General features: G+C 40.1%; 1 protein-coding gene across 6 annotated transcripts in view; it reads right to left on the bottom strand.

Annotated features, from left to right (window-relative positions):
• Positions 1 to 25,474, bottom strand: part of LDLRAD4 (low density lipoprotein receptor class A domain containing 4) — a 314,887-nt gene that overhangs the window by 195,298 nt on the left and 94,115 nt on the right. For 3 of the 6 annotated variants that reach the window (XM_067537460.1, XM_067537462.1, XM_067537461.1), the window contains exon 3: positions 837 to 977. The exons of 1 other annotated variant lie outside the window; for it this stretch is intronic. In XM_067537460.1, the coding sequence (XP_067393561.1) occupies positions 837 to 977 (141 nt within the window). Of the gene's footprint in view, positions 1 to 836; positions 978 to 7,119; positions 7,241 to 25,474 lie in introns of those variants that run through there. 2 more of the 6 variants (XM_067537465.1, XM_067537470.1) reach the window with 2 other exon arrangements.

The raw sequence follows: 25,474 nt of genomic DNA, 5'->3' as shown, positions 1-25,474 counted from the left end.
GTCTGTGTTGTTCTGTTATTAGATACACCATCCCAAAAGGGTCTGTAGGACAGTGCTTTGACATAGCACAGGAAAAGAATCACATTTCTACTGTACTTAAAGAACAGAAGCACATCCCTTCCTGAAAGTTGGATTGTGAGTCTTTAATTCCTTGCTCGTTGATAAAACGTTTCAAGACGCTTGGTGCCAAAATATGAAAAAGCATTAAGATATAAGACGACCACATCTTAGTGTGCACCAGTCAATGTGAAAAACACACAGAGAGATTCCAATGAACTTCTATCATTCTGTGCAAAGAGATTATATTTCAAAGAATAGGAAATTAAAATATTTTATGCACGCATACACACATACACACACAGACTCAGTCTAGCCAGAAAGCAGACACTGCTCTTAGAAAAAAAAATAAACCCATTTAACAGGGACAACTATTGCATAAAACACAATTTCTATATGCAGCCAAGTTAAGATCTGGAAACTGACATAACATTTAATTTTTCTAGGAATGTGGTAAAATAAATGAACGTAGATTGCATATTTTTAAACAAACTTTCTCAACAACTGCAATAACCTTGTATGTCCCATAAGGGACATCATATAAATAGCTGCAGTACCAAAAACAAGATGGTACCACTTTCCAGAGTTAGAAACTTCCTAAATGAAGGAAGCTATTGCTTAGAGAAAGCAAATTACAAATTACTGATGAAGAAAAACGCAACCTTTAATTCCTATTTCATCCAGCACTTTCCCAAAACATACTATAAGCCAAACTGTCAACCATAAAGATAAATTCTGACGTGACAGTGTGCACACACACACAAAGGGTAAGTACTTACAGCTGAAGATGCCTGGAGGTGGATGCTCTGTTACAAGTAGACAATTCTCCTCATCGCTGTTATCCCCACAGTCGTTCTGTTGGTTACAAATCAGCGAACCAAGATACAAGCATTTACCACTGGTGCAGGTGAATTTGCACTCTGAAAAAGCATAACAAAAACTGTCATGTAATCAGTGCCTATCTTTTTCTTTCATTGTACAATACTGCTATAATGACAGATATTACAACTAAAGAAACAAATTCAGTTTCAGACAAGGGCTATAATAGTGGATGGGCCATTCTCATTCTGTTGCTGAATCACACAATATAGTGCTGTTTAATAACTGTAACTAGTGAATAATGATCAATTGTACAAGATAAATTTTAGACCTTCACGTTTCAGACTTGCATGATGTAAAATAGCATCAACTTTTAAAGAGGTAGTCTAGTCTATAATCTCCATGAATCCCATACAGCTCTGCAAAATTATTCCTTTACCCACTTTCCCAACTGCCAATCTTGCAATCTCTCAGTTAGTTACAATTCAGAACTCATACTGTCTGTTCACTGAACTCTCACATGCCGGCACTCTTTTGCAACTGCTATGTATCATAGTTAGTAAGTTTCCAAAACCTTTTCAATTTAGCATAAAGATTTAGAGCAGGGGGTTCTAGATTTGTAAATTTGGTTTACTACAAAGAAATAGATGATTTCCCCTGAATGATGCAGCAGGAGTTCTGAGGAAAAATTAATATGTGATCATGTATTTAAAGACTGTATCACAATGCCTATGCCCAAGAAGCCAGCCTTAATTTTGGCTTATCTTCATTTTTCAGTGCTTAACTTTGTAACCTTAATGTTCTTTTAACACAGGTTTTTATGTCATTATATACATACACAAAACTTCCAGTAATGCTATTGAAGGTTGTGCCACTAAAGCCCTACTCATCAAATTAAGATTAGACCAGTTAGGGCTAAATTCTACCCTCATAAATGTGTATGCAACTCCCATTGAAATCCAGGGGTGACGTACACACACTTCTAGAGACACAATTCAGTCAAGAGTCTACATGAAGGAGCTCTATATACACCATCCTCCTCAAAGACTTGCTTCTGCCAATTCTTACTACCACCCATAGACATAGCAATAACAAAATGAACAAGATGGTGCATGCAGTATGCCTGGAAAGTTAACAAATATTTGCTCTGGCAGACCATACAGGGGGAGTGAGCTCCAAAATCTAGGACCTCTGATAGAGAACGCTCTGCCAGCAGCCTCCTCTCACTTATATTGAGGGACCTCCTACTCAAGCGCCTCTGCGAATCTCAACTGTGGCAGTGTGCCAAAGGAAGAGAAAGATTTTCTCACTAATCAGTTGGGTTTACCCAGGAGCCAGCCTCCTCTTCACTTTTTCACCAAGGCAGATTCTTCTAACAATGGAAGATCTATGCCTTAAGCTTGTAAAGCTTAGGGACAAAACTTTTCTTCCCCAAGTTCCTTTTTATCCCTCTTCCTTTCTCCTTACTAGTACGTGAGTGTGCAAGAGAAAGCCAGGGCGTAAATCTCTTAGTTATGAAAAGTGCCAGGCTAACAGCCCTGGAGACTGAAATTCTCCATCTACTCAAAGAACACGTACAGCAGGAGCAGTGCCAGCACAAGCAATGACTATGCAAGCTTCTCCCCACATCATCCAGCCAAAAGGCATGATGTAGGGGATCACCTTTAAGGTCATTCAGTATCCATTCTCACTCAGGCTATGTCTTCTCTGCCTTTTGATTCACTCTTCACTAAAAGTTAATTATGACCAGATACTCAATTAATATTGACAACAAGGGGGAAGAAATGCAAGCCAGAACAAAGAAAGAACGGTTAGAGAATACTTAGATGCATTAGATGTTTCAAGTCAGCAGGGCTTGATGAAATTCATCATAGGGTACTTATGGAGCAAGCTGAAGCAATCTCAAAACTGTTAGCAACCATCTTCGAGAACTGGAGGACAGGTGAGGTCCCAGAGGACTGGAGAAGGGAAAACATAGTACTTATCTTTAAAAAGGGAAACAAAAAAGACCCAAGGAATTATAGACTAGTCAGCCTAACTTCAATACCTACAAAGATCATGGAACAAAATTAAATAAGCCATTTGTAAGCAGCAAAAAGATAATAGAGTTCTAAGGAACAGCCAGCATGGATTTGTCAAGAACAAATCATGCCAAACCAACCTAATTTCCTTCTTTGACAGGTTTTTGGCCTAGTGGATGGGGGTCAGAGGGAAGCAGTACCTTGATTTTAGTAAGGGTTTTGACACAGTCCCACATGACAGTTTCAGAAGCAAACTAGAGAAATGTGGTCGAAATGAAATTACTAGAAGGTGGGTGCACAACTGATTGAAAGACTGTACTCAGAGTAGTTATCAACGGTTCACTATCTAACAGCGGTCAGTCCTAAATCCCGTACTACTCAATATTTTCATTAATGACTTGAATAATGGAGTGGAGAGTGTATTTATAAAATTTGCAGATGACACCAAGCTGGCAGGGGTTACAAGAATTTTGGAGGCCAGGATTAGAATTCAAAATGACCTTGACAAATTAGAATGTTGGTCTGAAATCAATAAGATGAAATTCAATAAAGACAAGTGCACAGTACTTACACATAGGAAGGAAAAATCACACGCACAACTACAAAATGAGGAACAACAGGCTGGATAGTAGTACTGCTGAGAAGAATTTGAGACTGTTGTGGATCACAAATTGCATATGAGTAAACAATGTGCTGCAGATGCAAAAAAGGCGACCACCATTCTGAGATATATCGATAGGGGTGTCATATGTAAGACTCAGGAAGTTATTGTTCCACTATATGTGGCACTGGTGAGGCCTCAGCTGGAGAACTGTGTCCAATTCTGGGTGCCACACTTCAGGAAAGATATAGATAAACTGGAGAGAATCTAGAGGACAGTAATGATAAAAGGTTTAGCAAACCTAACCTATGAGGAAAAGTTAAAAAAACTGAGCATGTTAATGTTGAAAAAAGAAGACTGAAGGGTAATTACGCTCTGGCATAGGCTTCTAAGTGGTTGTGGATGTGACAGGTCCTCTGCAATATCTTTGGCAGATTTTATTCAATTATGTTTAAATAGCTTTGGAGTTCATTGTATTATAAATGAAAAGTTTATGTACTGTAGTGGGATTGTATGTAATTTCTCTTGGAGGGAGACTTGGCCAAGGTAGACTCTGGGAAGTATTGTGTGTTTCAAACGAATATTTTAAACAATATGCCAGACAAGAAGGAGCTCTTGGGACAAACAAAGTTAAGTGGGTTTCCTAGGAAACACCTGGAGGGAGGGAAATGCAAATTCCCAACTCTAGACCCAATCTTTTGAAACTATGCCCTGAGGAGAGAACAATTGTCTGACTGATTGCCAGTTCACAGTCTCTGAAGATCAAAGACCCAAGCTGTGTAAAGGAAAAGCTAACCTATGCTTGTGTGTGCTTTTTCTGAGAAAAAGCTGTTATGAGCTTGTAATCACAGAAAAACCCTTGTGTGGAGTTTGAAGGATTGACCACCTATCTGACCCCTTGCTGGAGTTGGTGGTGATCTCTGGTAAGTTTATTAGGATGCGTGTAAGTTCTTTTATTGTTTTTAATATATTTTCTCTGTAAGGCTTTCATCTTAAGAATAAATGTGCTTGCTTAGAAAGGGCTGTGTGGTAATTTATAACTCTGGGCATTTATGCTGTTTATACCTCTGGAGAGAGAGAGCAACGCTGGCCATTTAGGCTGTCTGGCTTGCTGGGGAACTCACAGTGTAGGCAGTGAACTGTGCAACCTGAAAAAAACTCAGTCAGGAAGGAGAGCAACAAGGGTCTCTGCCGAAGAGAGGTGTTAGCTGAGGAGTCTAGAGTGGGTGCCCCCAAGATTCTTGGCTTATCTCCCAATCTGTATCATTCTATCCTAAGCAATGTTTGTGAATACGAAGGATGCTTCAGGATTCCTGATGTTGATAATGAAAATTCCATTGCCCTTAAGTCAGACCCAGACACTGTAAACATTTAATATTATTTTCTCCTTTAAGCTCTACACTTATTACTTCTGCCACCCCAAAGGTTGTAATGTCCTATCATTCCACAGCAATAGGATTTACAAGATTTTCAACTACTGTGCAAACACATTTCAAGACTGTCTTGGAATTGGGTTTTTTTGCCCTTTCCGGAAAAGTTTAGAGCCATTCTGTTATCTCAACAGTCATTTATTTTTCATACATTTTAACAGCTATGAATTCTTTCCTCCCATAGCCACCACATGGTCTTCATACTAAAAGTTTAAATGTTTTGTCTTCAGGCAAAAGGGGAAAAATTGCCAAGGAATGAAGCCCAATAGAAAATATTTAAGTTTTAATGTAAAAAAATGATTTTTTTCATTAATATGACTGCATTAGGCTTTCTCACTAGACTAATTTCCATGGCAAATATTCTATAGATTTATCACCCAAGAGATAAGAAGTATCTATTTCTAAGTAAAGTATAATTCGAAAGAATAACTTCAGAATTCAGACAATATTCTTCTGGGGTGTTCTGATTCCAGGAACTCATATGCAATCAAGGGAAAGTAGCAGGACTGAAATAGAAGTGTCTCTTTAATATCAATTTAAGAAACACTCAAAATTATTTTAAGTGGATTTTTTCAGTACTCAAGGCTTTCCTGGAATAGCCAAAAGTCTGATTCTGCATAACTCCAAAGTGATCTGTGATCCCTCTCACAAATGATATGGGACTGTATCCAACTCCCAATGAAGTCAATAGGAGTTTTTACATTGATCTTAATGTGGCTTGCATTGGACACACTGTGAACAGACACAGCAGGAACAATAATCATATCCCTACAGAGCACTTAGAGCACTTCAAAGAGCTCCAGAACATGACACTTACCATTGTTATCTTTCACACCACAGAAGTGGGCAAGAGCAAAGAAGGGGAAATATAAACGGGGAGAAGAGAACGATAACAACTTTTCCTTCTGAACTTTTTGCATACATTTAAGTTTGGGAGCTGTATCACGTGAAACAAGAGCACTAAACAACATTTTTGGACATACAATAGCAAGTGTCTGGTGCTATCATATGGAAATGTTACCAAAAAACCCCCACCAACATACTCTGCATTTAGACAGATTTTTAGATTTTATTCACATTGGCTCCAATCTTGAGGTCCTTACTCCAGCAAATCTCTAGGCATTTTGCCTAAATAAGGTCCCCATGATTTAGCTACAGTTTTATTTCAATCTTATTCAATAGTATTTTGACTGCACAAATGGTTCAAGAAAATATTTTTCTCCTCCTGCCCTACTGTTCAACAGCACAACAATAAAACAGGGAAGAACAATTTGAGAGAGAGAGGTTATTTCCCCTCCACCCCCCACTATAGTACTTGTAAAGTCATAGCTAAACAGAGCAATTTTTTGAAATTAAGACGGTCATTAACTGCATATAGTATTTGCAAAGGCAACTAAAAGATCTGCTTCAATATTAACATTTTATAGTTGAAGCACTTTAGAACTCATTTCTATAACAAGTTCACCCAATACAATGTATCTCCAGCATAACTGTGACAAGAGGGGAGAAAAGCTACTCTGGCAGATTTCAAGAGCAGAAAAGTACTTTTGAAAGGGTTCACATTTTGCAGATATTTTAACTGAAAAGTGCAACAGAAAATGTGGGGGAAATGCTATAAAAATGAACATAAAATGCAAATTAACAATGTGCTGAGAGATACACTGCTTCTGCTTGGAAGAGCAATATCAAACACAATCTTGCTGGAGGTTAGCATATCTGGTCTGCTGCTTTGGGCCTAAGCATTTAATTCTTTCCCAGTGCCTTCATGCTGAAATTTAATATGAAACTACATCCCCCCCCCCCCCCCAACACTGAGCTAAAAAAACTGACGCATGATAGCAATTCAAATCAATTAAAGCCAATCATTAATTTATTTTACATTAATTGCCACCATATGTGGCACTTTAACAAGGGATAGCAACAGTAAATAAACTAGTACACATTGAAAATTGTAAAGAATACTAAGTATGAAAATGCTGTATATTAATTAACCAATTAATGCATTACTAGAGATTGACATATGGATGCTGTCAGGTCAGCCTAAGCAAGAATTCAGAGTTTGTATTTTTATCTCATCCCTGGCAAATCCAAATTGACATCTGATGCCTGAACCAAAACATTGACAAATTCACAGGACCAGATAGCTATTCTTGTGTAATGTATGCCTACATCCGCCCTCCCCGTCACTCACCACTGCTGTCTTCTGAAAAAAAAGTGGCGAGGATGCCACTCTCTTCCTGAGTTCTTCAAAGGATGCTGGCTGGCCTTTCCCTCATCTCCACAACTGCTTCTTTGAGTGGGTTACCAAGTCAGACCACTGATTCCTCTCCAAAAGGTGTTTTCTATTAGGCACATTATGATAATGTGAATCAGCACAGTCAGTGCCCTAATACTAGTATCACTCATCGGAAACTAGAGATGCCAGGAACCCTTGCTCATGTTTATAATATTATTTTTCCTAAGTTTTTATAGTTTGCTATGTCCTCTTTTAAGGGAAACCAGGAGAGGGAAAGATGGAAAAAAGGGGGATCACTAATACACATGTACACACACATCTATATAAACTTCATACACAGTAGTCATAGTGAAAGTTAACACAATAAACACTGATATGACTGAGTCAGTCCCACTAAGTCAAAAGGGACTACTGACACAGGTAAGATTCTGTAAGACAAGGCCTATAAAGATTAAATAATTCAGCAAAACGTACCAAGACATTTCCAAATAGTCAACCTGAGTATTATCAGAGACCTCCAACTTGCACACTAAAACTCAAAAGCCTAAAATAATTTGTGTACTAAGCACCCATTTAAACAGTATGTCCTTTCACTAGAAACGGGGACCGAACACTTTACCTTAGAACAACAGGGATCAAACTTGGCTCACTGCAGAATAATATATTATGGAGCGTTGTAAGACTGACAGTTAGTAAGTAAAACTTCAGAAGTCTCTACTGAGCCATTCGGAGTGACTTCAAAATGTACTGACAGAGAAACTTGGGCCAGTCCAGACAAGACAAATGTACCTAACACCACACCAGAGAGCTCTTTTCAATGTGATGGCTTGAACTTGGCTTGCCTAGGCAGGAGAAGGGGGGAAATAGTTCAGATTCTAAACACAAGCCAGCATGATAATTCTTTTATAAATAACTTTCCAACGCTTTGGGATTTCCCCTCTTCATTTTCAAGGCGCAATTAGTGAAGCATCAGTAGGTTGGTCAGGCAGGGCTCTCTCTCTAGCTAAACCTAAAGCTCGGAAATGCTACCAGCTAAAGATTAAAAGATTAGATTTTTCCATAATGATGTCTAGTTATTTTTCCCTAGAACACAATTATAAAAATCATTAGCCAATATACTGTTAAGTAACATTTTCTTTTTGAACGAACACATTTGTTAACAATGGACCCTTATGTCTGATGCAGAGAACAGAACATTGTTTTGTGAATTCCATATTTTTATGTATTTTATATATTTTACAGTTATTAAGTATATGTATAAAATGCGTATATAACATCTCTCTCATGCACTCAAGGCAGATGTGTACGTGTTTGTCTGATAGACTCATTGCACACACATACTCCACTAATACAGCACTGAGCTTGTGAACACTTTAAAAACATTTTAAAATCATAAAATGCAAAAGGTAAGATTTCAATAACAGCAGGGAAGAATTTGGCCCAGGAACTGTATCAATACCTACTCTGATAACAGAATGTTAAATTGTGAAATGCAAGGTCTGCTTTATTTACACCTGCTTAATTAACACCTGATGTCTACTCAACAAGACAATCCCACTCTGGCATTAACACTTAATGCTTTTAGATTTCGTTTGCATCTGACTTCACATATATAAACATCATTCATGTTGTTTTGTTATCCCATTTACTGTAGGGCATTTTTAATTATAGCTAAATGCTGTTTGTTTTTATAAATATAAGTCCAACCACAGGCCAAAAAGGGGAGGGGAGAGAAAGAAACTATCTAATTGGAAGAAGAAGAAAAGAAGATGCTGTTTTAGACCAGTGTTATGATGCATGTCACAGCTCTTTATTTAACAGATCTTAGATGGTTATCTGACCCTGGGATATAATTCCATTCTATTCACTGAAATAAAAGATGCCATCATATGCAAAATATGTTGGTCTAAAACTGATATGGCGAAGTGTAGCAGCAATACACAGGATGAAATCTTAATGTAACTTGGACACCACCATATGAAGGCCTACTCCCAAGCCCCCTGAAGTCAACACAGCGGCTGCTGAAACAGAGGCAACCAGCAGAGTGACTAGATATTCTGTAATGTAAGGGGGGAGCGGGGGAGGAGGGAGCGGCGGCCAGCAATCTTGTTTCACTAGAATCAACCAGGCACCAGGACAGCCCGGTAAACTAGGACACCTAGTCAATCTAGATCTAAAGATGAAAGATTCCATTGCCAATTTCTCAAATAAGAACTTACTTTTAAAGGAGACACCATTAAGAGATATTGAGTTCTTATCATCTCTTCACATTTCTACACTTGAAGGCTTGAAAGAAAATCTATTTACAATATCACCATCAGCAGCTATATGGGTAACAGAGGTGGGGAGGGGGCAGGAAGGGGAGAGGAAGCACACTTCACTAGAGATTAAAGAAATATAAACCACAAATACCAGAGTCAGTACAATAAAACCCTGTACAACCTCTGATAAACATCTGACTGTGTATTATTTTTAATATTATAGATTTTAGCTTTATAATGGAAAGTAAATCATAAATAGAAGGCAGCGCACACAAGGCACATGTTTATTTGGGAAAAAAGCTTTCGTTAATAAGAAAAATGGCAAGCTGCCATCTCATCTAGAAAAACTCCATTGGTGCAGGCAAGGCAGGAATAAAAAGGTCTTTACAAAACAAAAAAGTACTTCATAAAAAGGATACTAAGCAGAATACTAACAAAATTTAAGAACACTCTGCTTATGTACAACCACTAGCAGAACTGTAAGTGATGAAGCTGTAGTCAAAGTTGATCACCCTAAGCAAATGTTACTATTTGTGTTTTGTTAGTTCCAGAGGCCTCAAGCAGTGTAGCAGCACCTTCCCTCTCCTCCCCCCCCCCCCACACTTTTTTTTTTTTTTTTTAAACAGGACAATGTACAAACATAGCATGAGCAATAGCATCTGCCTCAAGGAGTTTACAATCTTAAAAAAACAACTTGTTTGAGGAAGGACGTCAGATCAAAAAGAGTTTCATTTGTGCTTCAAATTCAGCTGCTGCCCTCTTTTAGTCCTCACATTCATTCAGCAATTACCTTTCAACCTCCTTATTAAGGCATCCTGCACAGCAGAATGTTTAACTTAAGGAGACCCATTGTGGTTTATTTAACTGTTTACTATTACTTCCATTAATCATGGAAGGAGGCTAAACTTGTCTTAAGCTAACAAGCACCAGGCTACCAGAACTAAGACACCCAGATATGTTTGTCTGGACTAAAAGTTGTACAAAATTACACTAGAAGCCTTGTGGATAATTGAAAGGGGTGGCATAAGACAGGGTTTGTCCACAGAACCTGTTTTTATCTATGGCTGCCTAGGTGTCTGGGATCTTTCTTCTCTGATACAGATGTTACCATGGTTATCCTGCAACTGCTTATCCTTGAGGATTGCCCAGAAGCTTAAGCACGTACAGAATGCAGAAAACACACCTCTTGTGTCCATCAGGACACGATAAGTACAAAACACCAGTTCTCTGTACTGGAAATTTATTCACAGCTGAGTTAAGTTCAAGGTGTTGGATACCATCTTTAGCCACTGAATGGTCATTCTGGATCTTGCCTAACTAACAAACCACCCCTCCCAGGCAGCTGAGATCAGCAATTTCCTTGAATGGACCTTTCTTAGGCTGAGGGTTCTCACTGGAGGATTTATCTCAAACTTGTCTTTCCTGAAAATGCTCCAAAGCCTGAGGTTGGAGGCCATCAGGGCACCATATAAAGTTTACCCAATTAATCAGATTTGTCACATTAAGGGGGAGAGTCCACTTACAGTCAGATCAAAGGAGGGCATTTTATTGCCATCTTTATGGGTGACAGATTTTTCTGTTTTATTTGTTGTTTACCATAAAACAGCAAGCTGCTACTGGGATGAATGCTGCAGAAATACTTGTAACAACACGGGGAGAGCTCATTTCACTATTAACGTGTAAAAACAATTCTGTAATTTTGCCCAAAAGTTCACCTTGCTGACCCCACTTTGGAAACAACATATTTAGAGCTTGCTGTGCTATTCTAGCATCATCCAGGACACTAAAAAGTTACAGCTGTTTGTTAATTACATTGGACCTCCTGCAACTCCCCTTAAAATCAATCTGAGTCTCACATTTAAGCCCTACATTCCTCATAGCCTGATATATTTATTCTCAGCCCTAGAACAGAGCTTGAACATAGATGCCAGCTGGAGAATCCCCTTTCTAGTGTGTTACTAGTTGGTCAGAGATTCACACCAAGACTCTGGTGGACCTCTGTTGTGAGGTCAGTAAGGAGAACAATTTGTACGAGTGCTTGGGAAACAATAAAGAGACAGGAAGTTCAAACCAAAATTTTTAATAAAGTCACAGGTTAAGAATAGACAAGTAACTATACGTAGTTCAGGTGAATTGCATAATTCCACATTAGAGACACAAGATGGGTGAGGTGCTACCATTTATTGGACCAACTTCTGTTGGTGAGAGAGACAAGCTTGTTCCTGGGACCAACACAGCTACAACACCACTGCATATAACTCCACATTGTCACATTTCCCCCTGTAAAGTAAGGATGTGGGCATACCAAAACATCCCTTACTTACCTCCCTTTCCTGGACCCAGCCCCACTTATCAGGCAGCGCACTTTCTGGTTGTGGACCTGTAGACCAACTCTGTCTTCCACTCCCGCCTGGTGAAAGTTCTCTTTCTTAGCCTCACATACACTGTGCAGTATGAAGCAATAACATGAATGGAATTATACACACTGGCATCGAAACAGGTCAGTAGGCAGTGCCATCTTGCCTTCAATTGTCCAAATATACATTCCACCATGTCACAGGGTCACTGGCCCTTTAAGGGGCCCCAGTGTGCCTGTGACTGCCTTCCGAAGGCCCACCTGCAGGTAAATGACTGCCCAGGTGGCCAATTAACAGTTAGGTAGTAAACAAGCACCTGGACCTAGTACAGGTCAGCCAAGCTCAGTTAAAGGTGGCACACCTGAGGAGAGAGGAAGCTCTTGAGAAGTGGAGTGATGCAGAAGATGGATTCCTAGGGCAGGCAGCCTAGTCAGGATGTGCGTCTGGAGAGAGGAAGCTCTCTGGGGAACCTAGCAGGGCAGGGAGTCTGGAAGGGACACTCCTAGAAAGAGGAGAATTCTAGTGGGAGAGCTAAAGTTGGCAGACATCTGGGGGAGAGGGGCTTGGCCTCAACAGGGGAAGCCGCCAAACAGTGGTGGGAAGCCTGGCCTGTCAGGAACTACAGACTGTCCTTGGGAAGAGCTGCCCTTGATAGACCTCCACGAACCCTGATCCCAGAGGAGAACTTGATCCAGATAGCAGTAGGAGACCCAACTCCAGGGACGGAGAGCTGAATCAAGAGAAGCCAGGTGGAGAGCCTGAATGGAGGCAAGCTGTGGACTCAGGTGGGGGCGGATGGCCTAGGACTGACTCAGTCTCTCAACTAGGAAGCTGGGATGAAGATTTTGTTTATGCTTTGTGGCAGACTTTCTGGTAAATAGATCAGAACCCTCCATAGAGGATACAGTGTGATAGCTGAAGCTTGATTGAACTTGTTTACACTTTGGCTGCAGAGAAATCAAGGCAGACCTGTTACCTGTCAGCTCTGTGTTCTTGGGGAACCAGGGAACAAAACCCCTACTCTTTGACTCACCTGAACCCCCCTCACTCTCCTCCCAACCTCTGCTTGAACCAGAACTGATCAGAAGAGAGACTTTCAAAAAGCAATGAAAAGGCAGTGGGAGACGCACCTATACCCCTCTGGATAAGGGTGACAGGATTAGGGCAACTCCCCTAGCCTCATTTGCATCGAAGATGTGAGCAGAAGGCATCTCCATTAGCATAAAGAATGGAGTCCAAAGAATCCAAGGCACGGACCACAATGAACTCTGGGACCAGAGAAGCATGATGGGGGATCTCTGCTCCCAATGTTAATGAACCCACGTCTGCACACCCCCAGCTCAGCAGTTATCAGACCAATTCTAGTAATGAACCTTCTATTGACATCCGAATACTGAATCTGCCTAACTGCATTCTGAGCTCCCTCCAAGGAACACTGCTCGTAGCCAGGAGCGATCAGTTCCTATTGTCCAGCCCAAACAAAACAACTCTGCTATACTCCCTTGTGTCACCATTTACTTATAAACAAATCTACTGTTCTCCCTTGAACCATTGTTTCTTCCCTACAAAAACCCCTACCCAAGTTCAAAACTCTGTTCTGATGCCTGGATCCAAAAGCTGCATCAGATCCACTGGGACTTCTCCTTTTCCTGACTGATCGTGTTGGGGGCTCTGCCTGTTTCAAGCACTCCAGACCCTAAGCTGAACAGCCTGTCTCCTGGGAACCCTTGACCCATTCAAGCTGCGCTGAGTGGTGAGACTATAACTTTCTCTCTCGCTCTTTTCAGCCCACTTTTTCCCCATAGATCTAATTTGATCTCTCTCTCTCTCTCTTTCAAGTCCAGGTGTAACTTTCTAAACCTGACTTTTGTAATCAACCTTGGGCTAGATTTCCCCAATACCCCAAGTGAAATCCTGTAATATTTTAATTGCTTGGTTGTTTTTATCTCCTTGTATGGCTATTACTATTAGTATCATAAGTTTTATATACCTGGTAATAAAATAACTTTTATAATCAAGCTGGTTGCCAGACTCTCTCTGAACTTCATTTATTCTTTCATGTTCTCAGCTTCCTTATTTTGCTCTGCAGCAAGGCTTCTCTTACCTAAGCTAAAGATCCCAAAGATCCTGTGAGGTTTACTCATCAAGGGGGTTACTACTAGAACAATTGTAGAGTGAAAGTGGGGACAGCGACGTGCTAAACCTGTGGCATATAAGGGTGGCAGCTGGAAGTGCTGTTCGACCCAGCCTGCTCAGCCATACTGTATTCCAATGCGGTGCCAGTGGCATATAAAGAGGGCAGCTTGGAAGTGCTGTTAAACTCAGTCTGCTGAGTCCAGGGCCATATAAGAGGTCAGCTTGAGAGTGCTGATAGACCTGGTCCGCTCAGATGAACTCTGTTAATCTGTTGATGTGTGGGTGTTTATTTGAGTCTGGGGCTGAAGGAACCCAGCACTGGGAAATTAAGGTCCTGCAGGGTAGCTCCATTGGGGAGGGGACCTGCACAAGGGAGAAGTAAATCTCTATATGAAAACACAAGTGACACAAGCCGTAAATTAACAGAATTACAGCACCCCCCAAAGAAAGTAACCCTAATATATGAGCATACCCCAAAGTGACATGCAAATCTGGTAACAAGCCTCACCAGCGGCACCAAAGAGACGTACTGGAGAAACCTGCATTATGACACACCACCATCCTGCAGCTGTTCAGAAGGTAATTAAACATTCTTCTGCCAGAGGCTCTGAAATCAGGATACGGCTTCATGAGCTAGGGCTGTAGAGGATAGACTGGGTCTCCTAAAGTCACAGTGGGCACAGATACCCATTGACAGCCATGCTTTTGGGAGGGATAAAGGGCTTTCTTGTCCAAATACATAAATGCCAGATCATCAGAATAACCTGGTGTCATACACATTGGCAGAGCCAGGTTTTGCAATCAGGGGATGATGGGTCATTGGTGGTGGGAACCCCATACACTATGTTGCAACACCTGGAGCAGGGAACTGGGCCCAGTTCTGGGGACAGGAGCCACTATTTCAGTGTGGAAAGGCCTCGTTCTCCAACTCCATACGACAGGCACCACACATACACCTAAAGGATGTGTGGAGCACTTGCCTCCTGTTAACTCCCCCACTGCTCATGATCTCACAACACTGATGTTCAGGAAACGTCCCTCTGTTGTTAACCCAGGCCTGCACAACAAACAAGTAGCGTCCTTGGTTTACATACTCACATTCACCTTGCAACGGAATGGGTGACAAAAAGCATGTGTGCCATCGATAGTCCAGCACTGTTTGGGAAGCTCATTTGCTCAAATCCCACTATTATTTCAAGGACATTAGAAATTTTCACAACAGCAAAAATTGCCTTGCAAACCTCCATCACCATAGGGCTGACACTTGATTTGCCAATGCCAAAATGATTAGCCATTAACCTGTAGAAGTCTGGGGTAGCCAGCTTCCAGATAGCAATAGCACTTGCTTCTGCACTGGTATGGTCTCCCCCACCTGCATGTAAAGCTGGGGCAAGCTCCATGAAGGTATCCACGAAGCTGCAGAAATTTTGGAGTCACTGCTGGACATCCCAGGCCTCCATGATGATGTTATCCCACTACTTTGTGCTTGCAGTCCCACTCCAAAACTGCTGATCAGCATAGGGAGAATCCACAGCTGTTAAAACCAGTATCAAGTGTTTCCACTGATCCACATCTGTATGCAGCCTGCATGATCTCCTTTGCAAGGCATGCCGCTGCCTTCTCCAGGTAACAAGCTGCTGCTGAAATGCCCTCCACCGTGTCTCACATCCTGCACTTGCCTGCTATTGCTAAAATGAGAGTTGCTTTAATCCCAACAGTTGGAACAGGACATTGTCCTGATCTGGATCCATGCCTTGCTACCAGTTGGTAAGGAGGTCATGGACAGAAGTCTAGAGCATGCTGAGGAGGCACTAGTTTTCTGAAATGGAAGACTAAGAACACTTTCTCACAGGGGCCCAGGAAGGACACACAAGTTCTCCTACAATACTTTGCAAAATGATTCATAGAGCAGCACATTTACTACAGCCCTAAGAACCATGGGATATGCCCCCAGAAATCCTAATTCCTCACACAAGTTAATGCAGCACCAATGTGGACACGACTATACGGGTAAGAATCCAATGTGGCTTGCAGTGTGGACACTCAAGCCCAGGCTAGGCTAACCCAGATTAGGTTAATTCTATAATGAAAGTATACCTTATTTTAAGAGTTTACACAAAAAGCAGATGGGAGGTCTTATGCTGATTTTCTATACATTATGCCAGAGCTTCCCAAACTGAGGTTTGTGGAGCACATGTTGGTGGCTCAAACAGGAGCCGGCTGGCCACATGATGCTGGCTCCTCCTCCTCATTTTCAGCTGCAAAACTGCATAAAGAGATAGCTTAAAATACTTCTCCCATGCAAGCAATTGCTGTAGTTACCAGAGGGACGTTATGGAATTGCAAATGAGAGAAGAAGAGGTCCATGAAATAACGTAGGTTGTGACCTCATAAGACAGTTTACGATGTGGTCCACCCTATGAAAAATGGTCAGACTCCCAGCATTATAGTATTAAATCCTATTTTTAAAAGTTGTTTTCATTGATTTTTTTGTCTTATTAAACCTTACAATTACATTACAAGTAGTACTGTCATCAAGCAAACGCATACAATTAGAGGGCTATAAATAGGGGAGAAATTTATGGTGGCAGTTTCTTGTTCTTTGTCAGAGGGCTTGTTTCCATAGTAAACTACAGGTGTGATGTACTTTATCTGGGAGCACCACATTCTTTGGGCTTGGGCTGGTGCAGACCATGTCGTCCCACTGACAGGCACATTGCCAAGTTGTGGGTGTAGGTCAGAAAAGAGTTTCAATTCAGACAGGGCAGTAGCCTCTAGCTTTGTAGCAGGCTTTGTTCAGAAGATCATTTGGACAAAAAGAATCTGAATATTAAACATTTACAACTATGTAACTAGTGGAGTTGTACAAGTGCAGCTAAGAATTTGGCCCTTGGTACATGTAATATAAAACAGAGAGAGAGTGCACCATGACCAGTTTCTCCAGAGTTCTGGGTGGCTACTTAGAAAATAGTGAATTACTCAACTATCGTTAAAGTTATTTGTCTGGGTCTACGTAGGTGTAGCAACAGGTGAATTTATTAAGTCTTGGGATGCAGACGGTTAGGCAGCTTTCATCAGGGAGTGAATTTCAAACAATTGGGTAGAGCAGATTTATTTTAATTTTTCCAAGCATCTCAATTGTGCAATGTGCACTAGTGTGACTAATGCCAATTTTCTCATTACATACTGTGCAGCTTTGAATGTGATTAGTTAGATATCTGTGGAATATATTCTTTAATCCGGATAAGTAATGATTTAAACGTTCGTCCAGTACAGACTTCACTGCAGTCAGTCTCTGTACTTTGAAAGTGATTTATCTTTAAGAAGGCTACAATTATCTAACTAGTGCCTAATTTTGGCCATTGGGTTTGAGTGTCACTTCACGTAAATTAAGAGAAAAACAATATATAAAAGAGACATGTACAGTGCTATCAGTGACCTGCAGTTTACAGATGAGACAACCAAGCATTTCTATAATCAAATACAGTATTATATCAGTTAGCTAATTATTGAATTCTTTTTAAAAATTGAGTCACACTGTGTTCTGCCACTGACAACCATCGTTCCAAGAATGGGTTTGCTGGATTTTTTTTTTTTTTTTTTTTAAGTTTTTCTTTTAGTGGATTTCCCCAAAAGGAAAATAGATGCTTCCCCCCCTCAGTTCCATTTGAGGACATGTGGTAAGAGAAAGGAAATAAAAGCCGACATATTTTAAATATCCAACTGCATTATCTACATCTTGAGATCCTCCCTTAAATACTCAGTGTTACTTGCCACTATTTAGATATATTAAATATGAGATATCAAGCAACTAGGACCTTCTTTTTAATGTTTAATATCTACTCCCAAAAGTTCCTGAATGGCAACTATAAACATACACTCACTTGTATACCTGTACATATGTGACATCAAGCTCAGGACACCCAGAATTGTGAGCCACTATGTTACCCGTCACCCTTAGCAAAAGCAAGAGCTTTGCTGCTGCTAAGTTGTGTCTCTACTCCCAGATACAGCAACTTGTCTGCCTTGCCAGCAAACTCTTCAAAACTCTGCCATTCTAAACATTGCTTTGCAAGTAACAATCCGTGAACCCCAGCTCTCCAGAGACATCCCGCTGCAGTGTCCAGACCCTCTCACATAAATTAAGTTTGCTGCCTCCAAAGAGATAGAGTGCATGTCAGCCTGTTAGGTTAACTGAAGACTCACTTCACTTTAGTACACAACACAGAGATGCCTTTGTAAGAAAACTGGAATAAGTTTATTTGCAAAAAACAGAGATAAGTGATACTAAGCAAGAGAAAAAGAGAGAGGTTTGGGTACAAATAAAATGAACATAAAACACACTTTCTAGTGACTAAAACTTATCTTAGCAAGTTACAATATTTGCCTAAGCAGTTTTCTTACTTACGTCAAATTACCAGCACCCCTAGCCCTCCAGATTAGGGGATCCAGCTTTCACAGGTTCACAGCGGGCTGTTCCCTATGGAAGTGATGGATGCCAAAATGACTTTTTGCTTCTGCTCATATTTCCCAAAATTCATTTTTGTCCATATGCAGAATGACCTCTGCTGTTCTTCCCTTCCCGTTCACTTCTCATACCTCTGCTGACTCATATGTAAATGGGGTTTCCATGGTTTTGATTCCATAATGCTTAATTTACACTAGAGACAGGTAGATCATTACCTTCCCACCTGTCTGGGAGAAAACCTGTTTCAACCCTTTGCTTGGTCACAGACTTTAAAGCATAATATCAATGAGTGTCCATAATTCCTCATTTAGTGTTAATACATACATTTCACAAAGACATTAATTACCAGTGTGTCACCGGCTTTCATAAAAGACCTTACTCCAGTGGTCCCCAAACTTTTTACCTCGCACCCCTCCCTTACTCCTGTCCACGCCCCTGTGGGAGCCAGGGCTGAGAGCGGTGCCACAGTCAGGACTGGAGCTGCAGTTGGGGCCACAGCTGGGAGTGGAGCAGAGGCTGGGGCCATAGCCATAACAGAGGGTAGGGCTGGGGGCAGGACTGGGGCCGCAGCCGGGAGTGGGTACACAGCAGGGCTGGGACTGCGAGTCGGGGTGGGGCCAAAGTTGCAACTGCGGCTGGGAGCAGAGCTGTGGTTGGGGCTGTGGCTGGAGCTGCAGCCATGCCCGGGAACCAAGGACCACAACTGAGAGTGGGTCTGGGGCCAGAAGTGGAACAATAGACAGGCCGCAGTCGGGACTAGGGGCAGAGCCATAGCCGGGCTGGGAGCACAACTGGGAGTGGAGCGGGGCTGGGTGGCACTCCCTCCCTGTCCCCTGTGGGGGTTGGCCCAGGTCCCGCCACACACCCCCAAGCATTCCTCCGCACCCTAGATTGCTTCACTTTGCAATCTACATAATGTTCTTTGAACGTAGGCTCTTCAATGTAATTATTATATAATATTGGTTAAATGTCAACAGTGTACTTAGCACTGGAAAAGGCATAGAAGATACAGGCCCAACCCATGCTGCTTATAGACTAAACAGATAACGCCACACACACCAGAGATGACTGTATGTTCAGTCATGCAGATTTTTTTGTATAAACATTACCACAGAAACAGCTGTGCTGATTTTAAGAAATGTTTTCTGGGGTAAACGTGATTAATATGGAACTGGATTGTGTCATGTCTTACCCATGTACAACATGGTTTGCGTGACTATTATGGCAAACCAAACGAAAAACTACGCCTACTCAGCCATAACAACTGTTTCCTTTTCTAGAGTTATATTCAACATTGCAAGTTAATCAGCAGACATGCTATGCGATTAATTGAAAGATTATTATTGAATAAACACTGGCAATGAGCTCCACACTGTATAGGACACAAATGTAATTATCAGTCTCTGCCCTGAGGAGTTTACAACCTAAATAATAAATAATAATAGTTAATAATACAGGAGAAAAATAATACAAGTAATAGCTGTAACAGAAAAATTAAAAGTATATCATCCACTGAAATGGAATAAATAAGCAGGGCCATCAATAACTGAAAGTCAGTTAATTGTAATTCATTTGTAATTGATGTAGTTTGTAACATGTCAAACCAACTGATTATTTGTATCTTGTTTAGGGATCACGCTAATCTTCTGTATTTTTACGGAATGATTTTAATTAAACTAAGATCAGCTTCATATCCCAACTCGCTTCTTTGCAGGGTTCAAATACACTAGGAACCAGGAAAACCCAGCATGGTGGAAAAGGTCAGATCATAAAACAATAAAAACGAACAATAGAATCATGTCATAGAATCATGGAGCGTTCCATAAAATCTCTGAAACAAGAGCCACGCTGTTTTTTAAAAAAAAATTATGTTTATACATTAAGAAACACTATATAGGCATCTAAAAGACATCAGTGTTTGCTTTTGCTATGATCCCCAGCAATGACTGAGCTGGGGGGAGGGGGAGAAGGCGGCACAAAGGCCTTAAAAATGGCAACATGTTTAGAAGTGAATACTTAAAAAATATAAATAAAACAATTGATATAACATCCAGGATTCCTTAATGAGAGACGTCATCATTCAGAGGTCTAGAATGTTTTTAAAAATGAACATTCTAAGTTATATTTGGTCTTCATTACAAAACAAGCATTCACTCTGAATGCACGAGACATAGATAGAAAGATGAAGCAAGAAGGAAATGATTATACATCCTTAGGAAACAGTAAAGAAGTTTGATTGTTACAAATTACCAACAGAGAGCAAGAGTCTGATAACTAACAAGTGTGCATACGGGGGCCAAATTCAAAGGTGAGTGCGAGTCTAAACTGATGTAACATACATCTTCCAGCCTTCTCTTCTATCAGCTTAGACTTGCATCTATTTACTGATGTGTAACTTCACCTTACACATCACCTCTGAATCTGACTTAGCAGCAATTAATTTAATCTACAAAATATGGAGGAGACAAATACAAGATGACATGATAGAAATATATAAATTGACAAAAGGTATTAAGAAAAAGATAGTGGGGTACACCTGTTTGCCCTCTCACAACAGAACAAAGCAGCATGCAAACGAAGCTGGAAGACACAAAAAATAAATCGGAAAAGAAAACCCTCTTTACTTGGGAGGAGGGTGGTTTTGTTTTTATTTATGTTTGATGCAATGCATAAATTAACTTGTGCAACTAACTGCCACGTAATATCCAGGCCAAGAGCTTAGCAGGATTCAAAAAAGGATTAGACATTTATATGGGATGAGCATAACTAGTTAAATAAAACGAGATTAGAAATTTGTAATGGGCCTGAACCTTCATTCTTCAGAGTATAATCCAATTGCTAAGTGCCTGGTTTGGGAAGAAACTTCCACGTGCAGGCTATTCAATAACTGTCAGTTATGGGATGTCAGTTATGGGATGTCTGAAGCATTTGATTTTGGACAAAGTCAGAGACGGGATAACTGAGTATGTGGACCATTCATTTGGTACAATACTTTTATTCCTATTCACATATTGTTTGATTTCACAAGATATTATTTCCCTGAATTTTGTAAACATACAAACACTTATGAACCAATGTAGGTGGCTAGAAAGGTTCAACAGCACGTTCCTTCAATTAAGCTCCCTCTACACTTCTGTGATATTCCCAACCAACATATCAACAGCAAAACCAGGGAAGACCAGACTTAATAAAAAACCAGACCCTACATCTATTCTTTTCCTTTTAAAGAGAAAGTTCACATTTTCATATATCTTAAAGAAGCACAAAAATCGAGTATTTCCCCTTTAAGATACAGTGAAATAAAGATATATATATACAGATATAGTAATGTACAGCACTGCGAATAAAACTATTAGTAAAGTAACTAATAGACAAAATTCAGTTAGACAAACCATCAGTTTCCTAATGGGTAAGTGTGATGTTGTATGATTAAAATATGACCATGTATATAATTGTTGCTACTACTGTTATATAATTGCAACAAATCTTCAAATGTGTTCACGTGTGGATAACACCCACAAGGTAGTTTGTATGCCTCTGGCCAGCACATTGAGAGTGAACCATGCAAGTTGATGGTCCACTAGAAGAAACTTAGCTCACACAATAGACCATAAAAGAAGCCTGTCCCCACCTGATGGGCCTTCCTGTGGACTTTTAGCCAGAATATGGGTAATGGCTGCCCCTGTGACTCATCAAAACATGCAAGGGCATGTGATGTGCTCATGTGACCCTGGACTCCATCTTGTGCCTGTAATCTTCCACGAATGCAGACTGAGCATCCCCTCCACATGGGTGAAGGTATATAAGACCCTGGAAGCATCTCCATTTTGCCTCTTTCCTGCTCTGATCTCTAGACTATAGACTTACACTAAAAGGAGCATTCTATTCAATGGACTGAGGACCTTCCAATCTTTCGGAAGTCACCAGAGAATTTACAAGCCAGAAGTCTGTAACATCACTGCTACAAACCTGATCCGAGAACTTTGCAATGACTGTATGTATATTTCTTCAACCATTTTAACTCTCTCTTTTTTCTTTTCTCTTATAAACAAACCTCAAGATATTACATACTAAAGAATTGGCAATAGTGTGATTACTGGGTAAGATCAGAGTTACACATTGACCTGGCTGTATGGCTGGACTCTTGGGACCAGAAGAACCCTTTTTTGATTAAATTGGTTTTCAAAACCACTCATCATTAAGTCTATTTGTCCGGGTCATGAAACAAGGGCTGGGATACCTAAGACGACGTCATTTCTAACTTTTGGTGAGACAGATGTTTACATTAGTTACTGGCTTGGTATATCTTATGGAAGAATAACCACCAGTCTGAGTAGGTCTGCCTCTTTTCTCAGCAGTTTGTCCTGAAATCTGGTATCAGCTGTGACCCGCTGAGGCACGGTGACAGTAAGTGAATGAAATATTTTGTAGCATTTTAAAACGAAGAGAATATTTTCCAATGAGTGTTCCATAGCCTTGTTTGAGGTCAGTTTCTGGAACGGATCCAGCTCCTCCAAGGACATGTGGAATGGTACCCATGAGCTACTGGAAATCTTCTACTTCCTTTCTTGGAGCATGATTTAAGTCTCCTCAGATATGAAAATAAAATCACTCCCACATATTATTTAATAAATTAGATTTTGCAAGTAGGCTTGTCATGAATCTTTCAAAGCTCTGAGCACACAATCTTTCCTCTCATATAGAGAAAAGAATGTTCAATTCCACTCTATGGTACTTTGATGTCTAAAAATATAGGTGCTGCACTCAAACACTGACCATTCCAAACCTTTCCCTGCGTCAAAAACTTCCACAGTGTTTTCTGTAGAAGATATTCTATGAAGATTATGGATAGACTTGAACCATGTCTACACTAGAAGCACTTTCCCTGTATTGCTGTACAGTATCAGTGCTGCTATGCAAACAGAGCTTATACCAAAAACTGCGATTTTGCCAGTATAGCTTATTCCAGCCTCACCCCAACAAATAAGTTATACTGGAAAATGCACAGTTTTGCCAGTATACGTGAGTCTATACAAAGGGCTTTTGCCAGCACAGCTGTGTCAAGCAGTGATCACACCTCTTTACACTCTGACCAACATAACTATGCCAGCAAAAGTTTGCAGTGTAGATCTGGCCCTAGTCATGCACCTTTGACCTCAAAGTTCATGCACTCAATCATGCTCGTGGGTCCTAAGTGCTAAATTTATGAGGGGCGTCACAGAATGTAACAAACTTCAAATCTTCATTTAAAAGTCTCATAAAGGTCTTAGATTATCGTGCATGAATTTTTGAACAGATCACACAAGCCAAATTATCCTAAAATATTTTTTTTACTGAGCCAATTTTCTAAGATACAGCAAATGTTAAGTTTTTACTGGATTTTCAAAATCCTTTCTGTTAAGGTGCACATAAATATGCATACTTAGCCATATATTCACAATATTTGGTCTCTGAAAATTCCCACAGATCATTAGGAAACATGATGTGATACGAAATAAGATGTGAAATCATATAACAACATTGGAATTGGTAATGATAACCTACTGAGATCAGTATGCCTTTTTAGCAGTATGAAATGTAAACAATGTTCAAACAGTAATTCTTTACCATTTGGGGAATACTCAGTTCTGGACAGTGTTCTTATTTAGAACTGTGTCTTGTCTACATCAAATCATTGCTCATAATATACAGAATGAAAAGACCTATTTCAAATCCACACAGGAAATACTCCTGTCATATTATATACTACACTATATTTTCCAACTTGCGTTTTATGATCTGCCATTTTGCATGCAGAATGAGCAAATTGCAAGAGAGGTTTGACTGAATTCTACAGGTCTATTGTTTAATGGGAGGCAGATTTGCCATGTTGTAGCTAGTGGATGCCCTTACTGCTCTTGGTAATTGTAGAGGGAAATACGAGAGAACCTCTCTCTATAGCTTATACTAACCTATTGGTATGACCAGCTATTCTAACAAACAAAAGTTGATGATGTTGATATTGGGTGATTAGTGTGAATATTAATGAGATATGGTATGTTTGATCTGTAGATTAATAAGGTTTAATGTGTACGGTTTTTTATAAATATTAGTTAAATCTAAAGCTTAAAATTAATTATAATATATTATATTTAAGTTTAATTATTATCATAAAAATAAAATGTAAATCAAAGTTGTTAAAACAACCTTTGGTAATAGGAGGGGCAGTGTAAAAATATGCCCGTTAGCAGTAAAAAAGTGTACCCATAAATGTTCAAAAATAACTTTGTTTTTATTACCATTATTTACGTGCAGCTGCAAGCATACATGTTGTGTATTTTGTCTTATGTGCCATGGTATGCAAAAACCGAGACATCTGCAAAGTTACTCAGTAATCCTATTCATTTCTGCCAACCAAATGTCATGCTACAGAAGTCAAAATAGCCATGCAAGCAGCTAAAGCTATGCTAGGCCTTTAAAAGAGTATTCAGGCAACTCAAATTGTCCTGGGCCTCCAACAGATACCTGTAGTTCAAACATCAGTAACTTCTCCCTCAACATATAAATATAATATATGTTATATTAAAAAAACCTCCTTGACAGCTAATGCATAACTTTTCATGGCACTGATGGCATTAAATGGCTACAGTTTATTTCATGGCTGGGATAACAGAGCTCTGGATAATTAAAGTGCAAAAAGTAATCTTGCAAGGTGTATTCTGTCCTGTCAAGTGTTAATATTACTAGACTAGGAGGGTTTTGTGGTAGCACAGCAGGGTACCGGAGACTGGAATCAGAAACCCCAATTCTTATTCCTATCTGTGATTCTGCCACAGACTTATATGACACTGGGTAATTAAGTCCCTTTGCTAAACTGTGGCTCAGGAAAGCCATCTTCATGGGAATAACACTCCCTACCTACCTGCTGGAGTTGTGAAGCTCAACTAAAACATGTAGAGATCCTCAGATGAAAGGTGCTAATAGTAGTACAAAATATTACCATCTGTCTTAAAATGTTCAGAGAACTAGGAGTCATACATCATTTATCATAATTTTATTATCCACAAGGATCCCGTCTCTGCCTGAATCCATTTCTGGTATCTGTACAG

This window comes from Emydura macquarii, unplaced genomic scaffold, assembly GCF_026122565.2.
Source record: "Emydura macquarii macquarii isolate MOO-44397 ecotype Brisbane River unplaced genomic scaffold, CSIRO-AGI_Emac_v2 contig_431, whole genome shotgun sequence".
Taxonomy (NCBI): Eukaryota; Metazoa; Chordata; order Testudines; family Chelidae; genus Emydura; species Emydura macquarii.
Note: the sequence above shows the minus strand (reverse complement) of the source record. Positions and strands in the feature narration are given on the sequence as shown.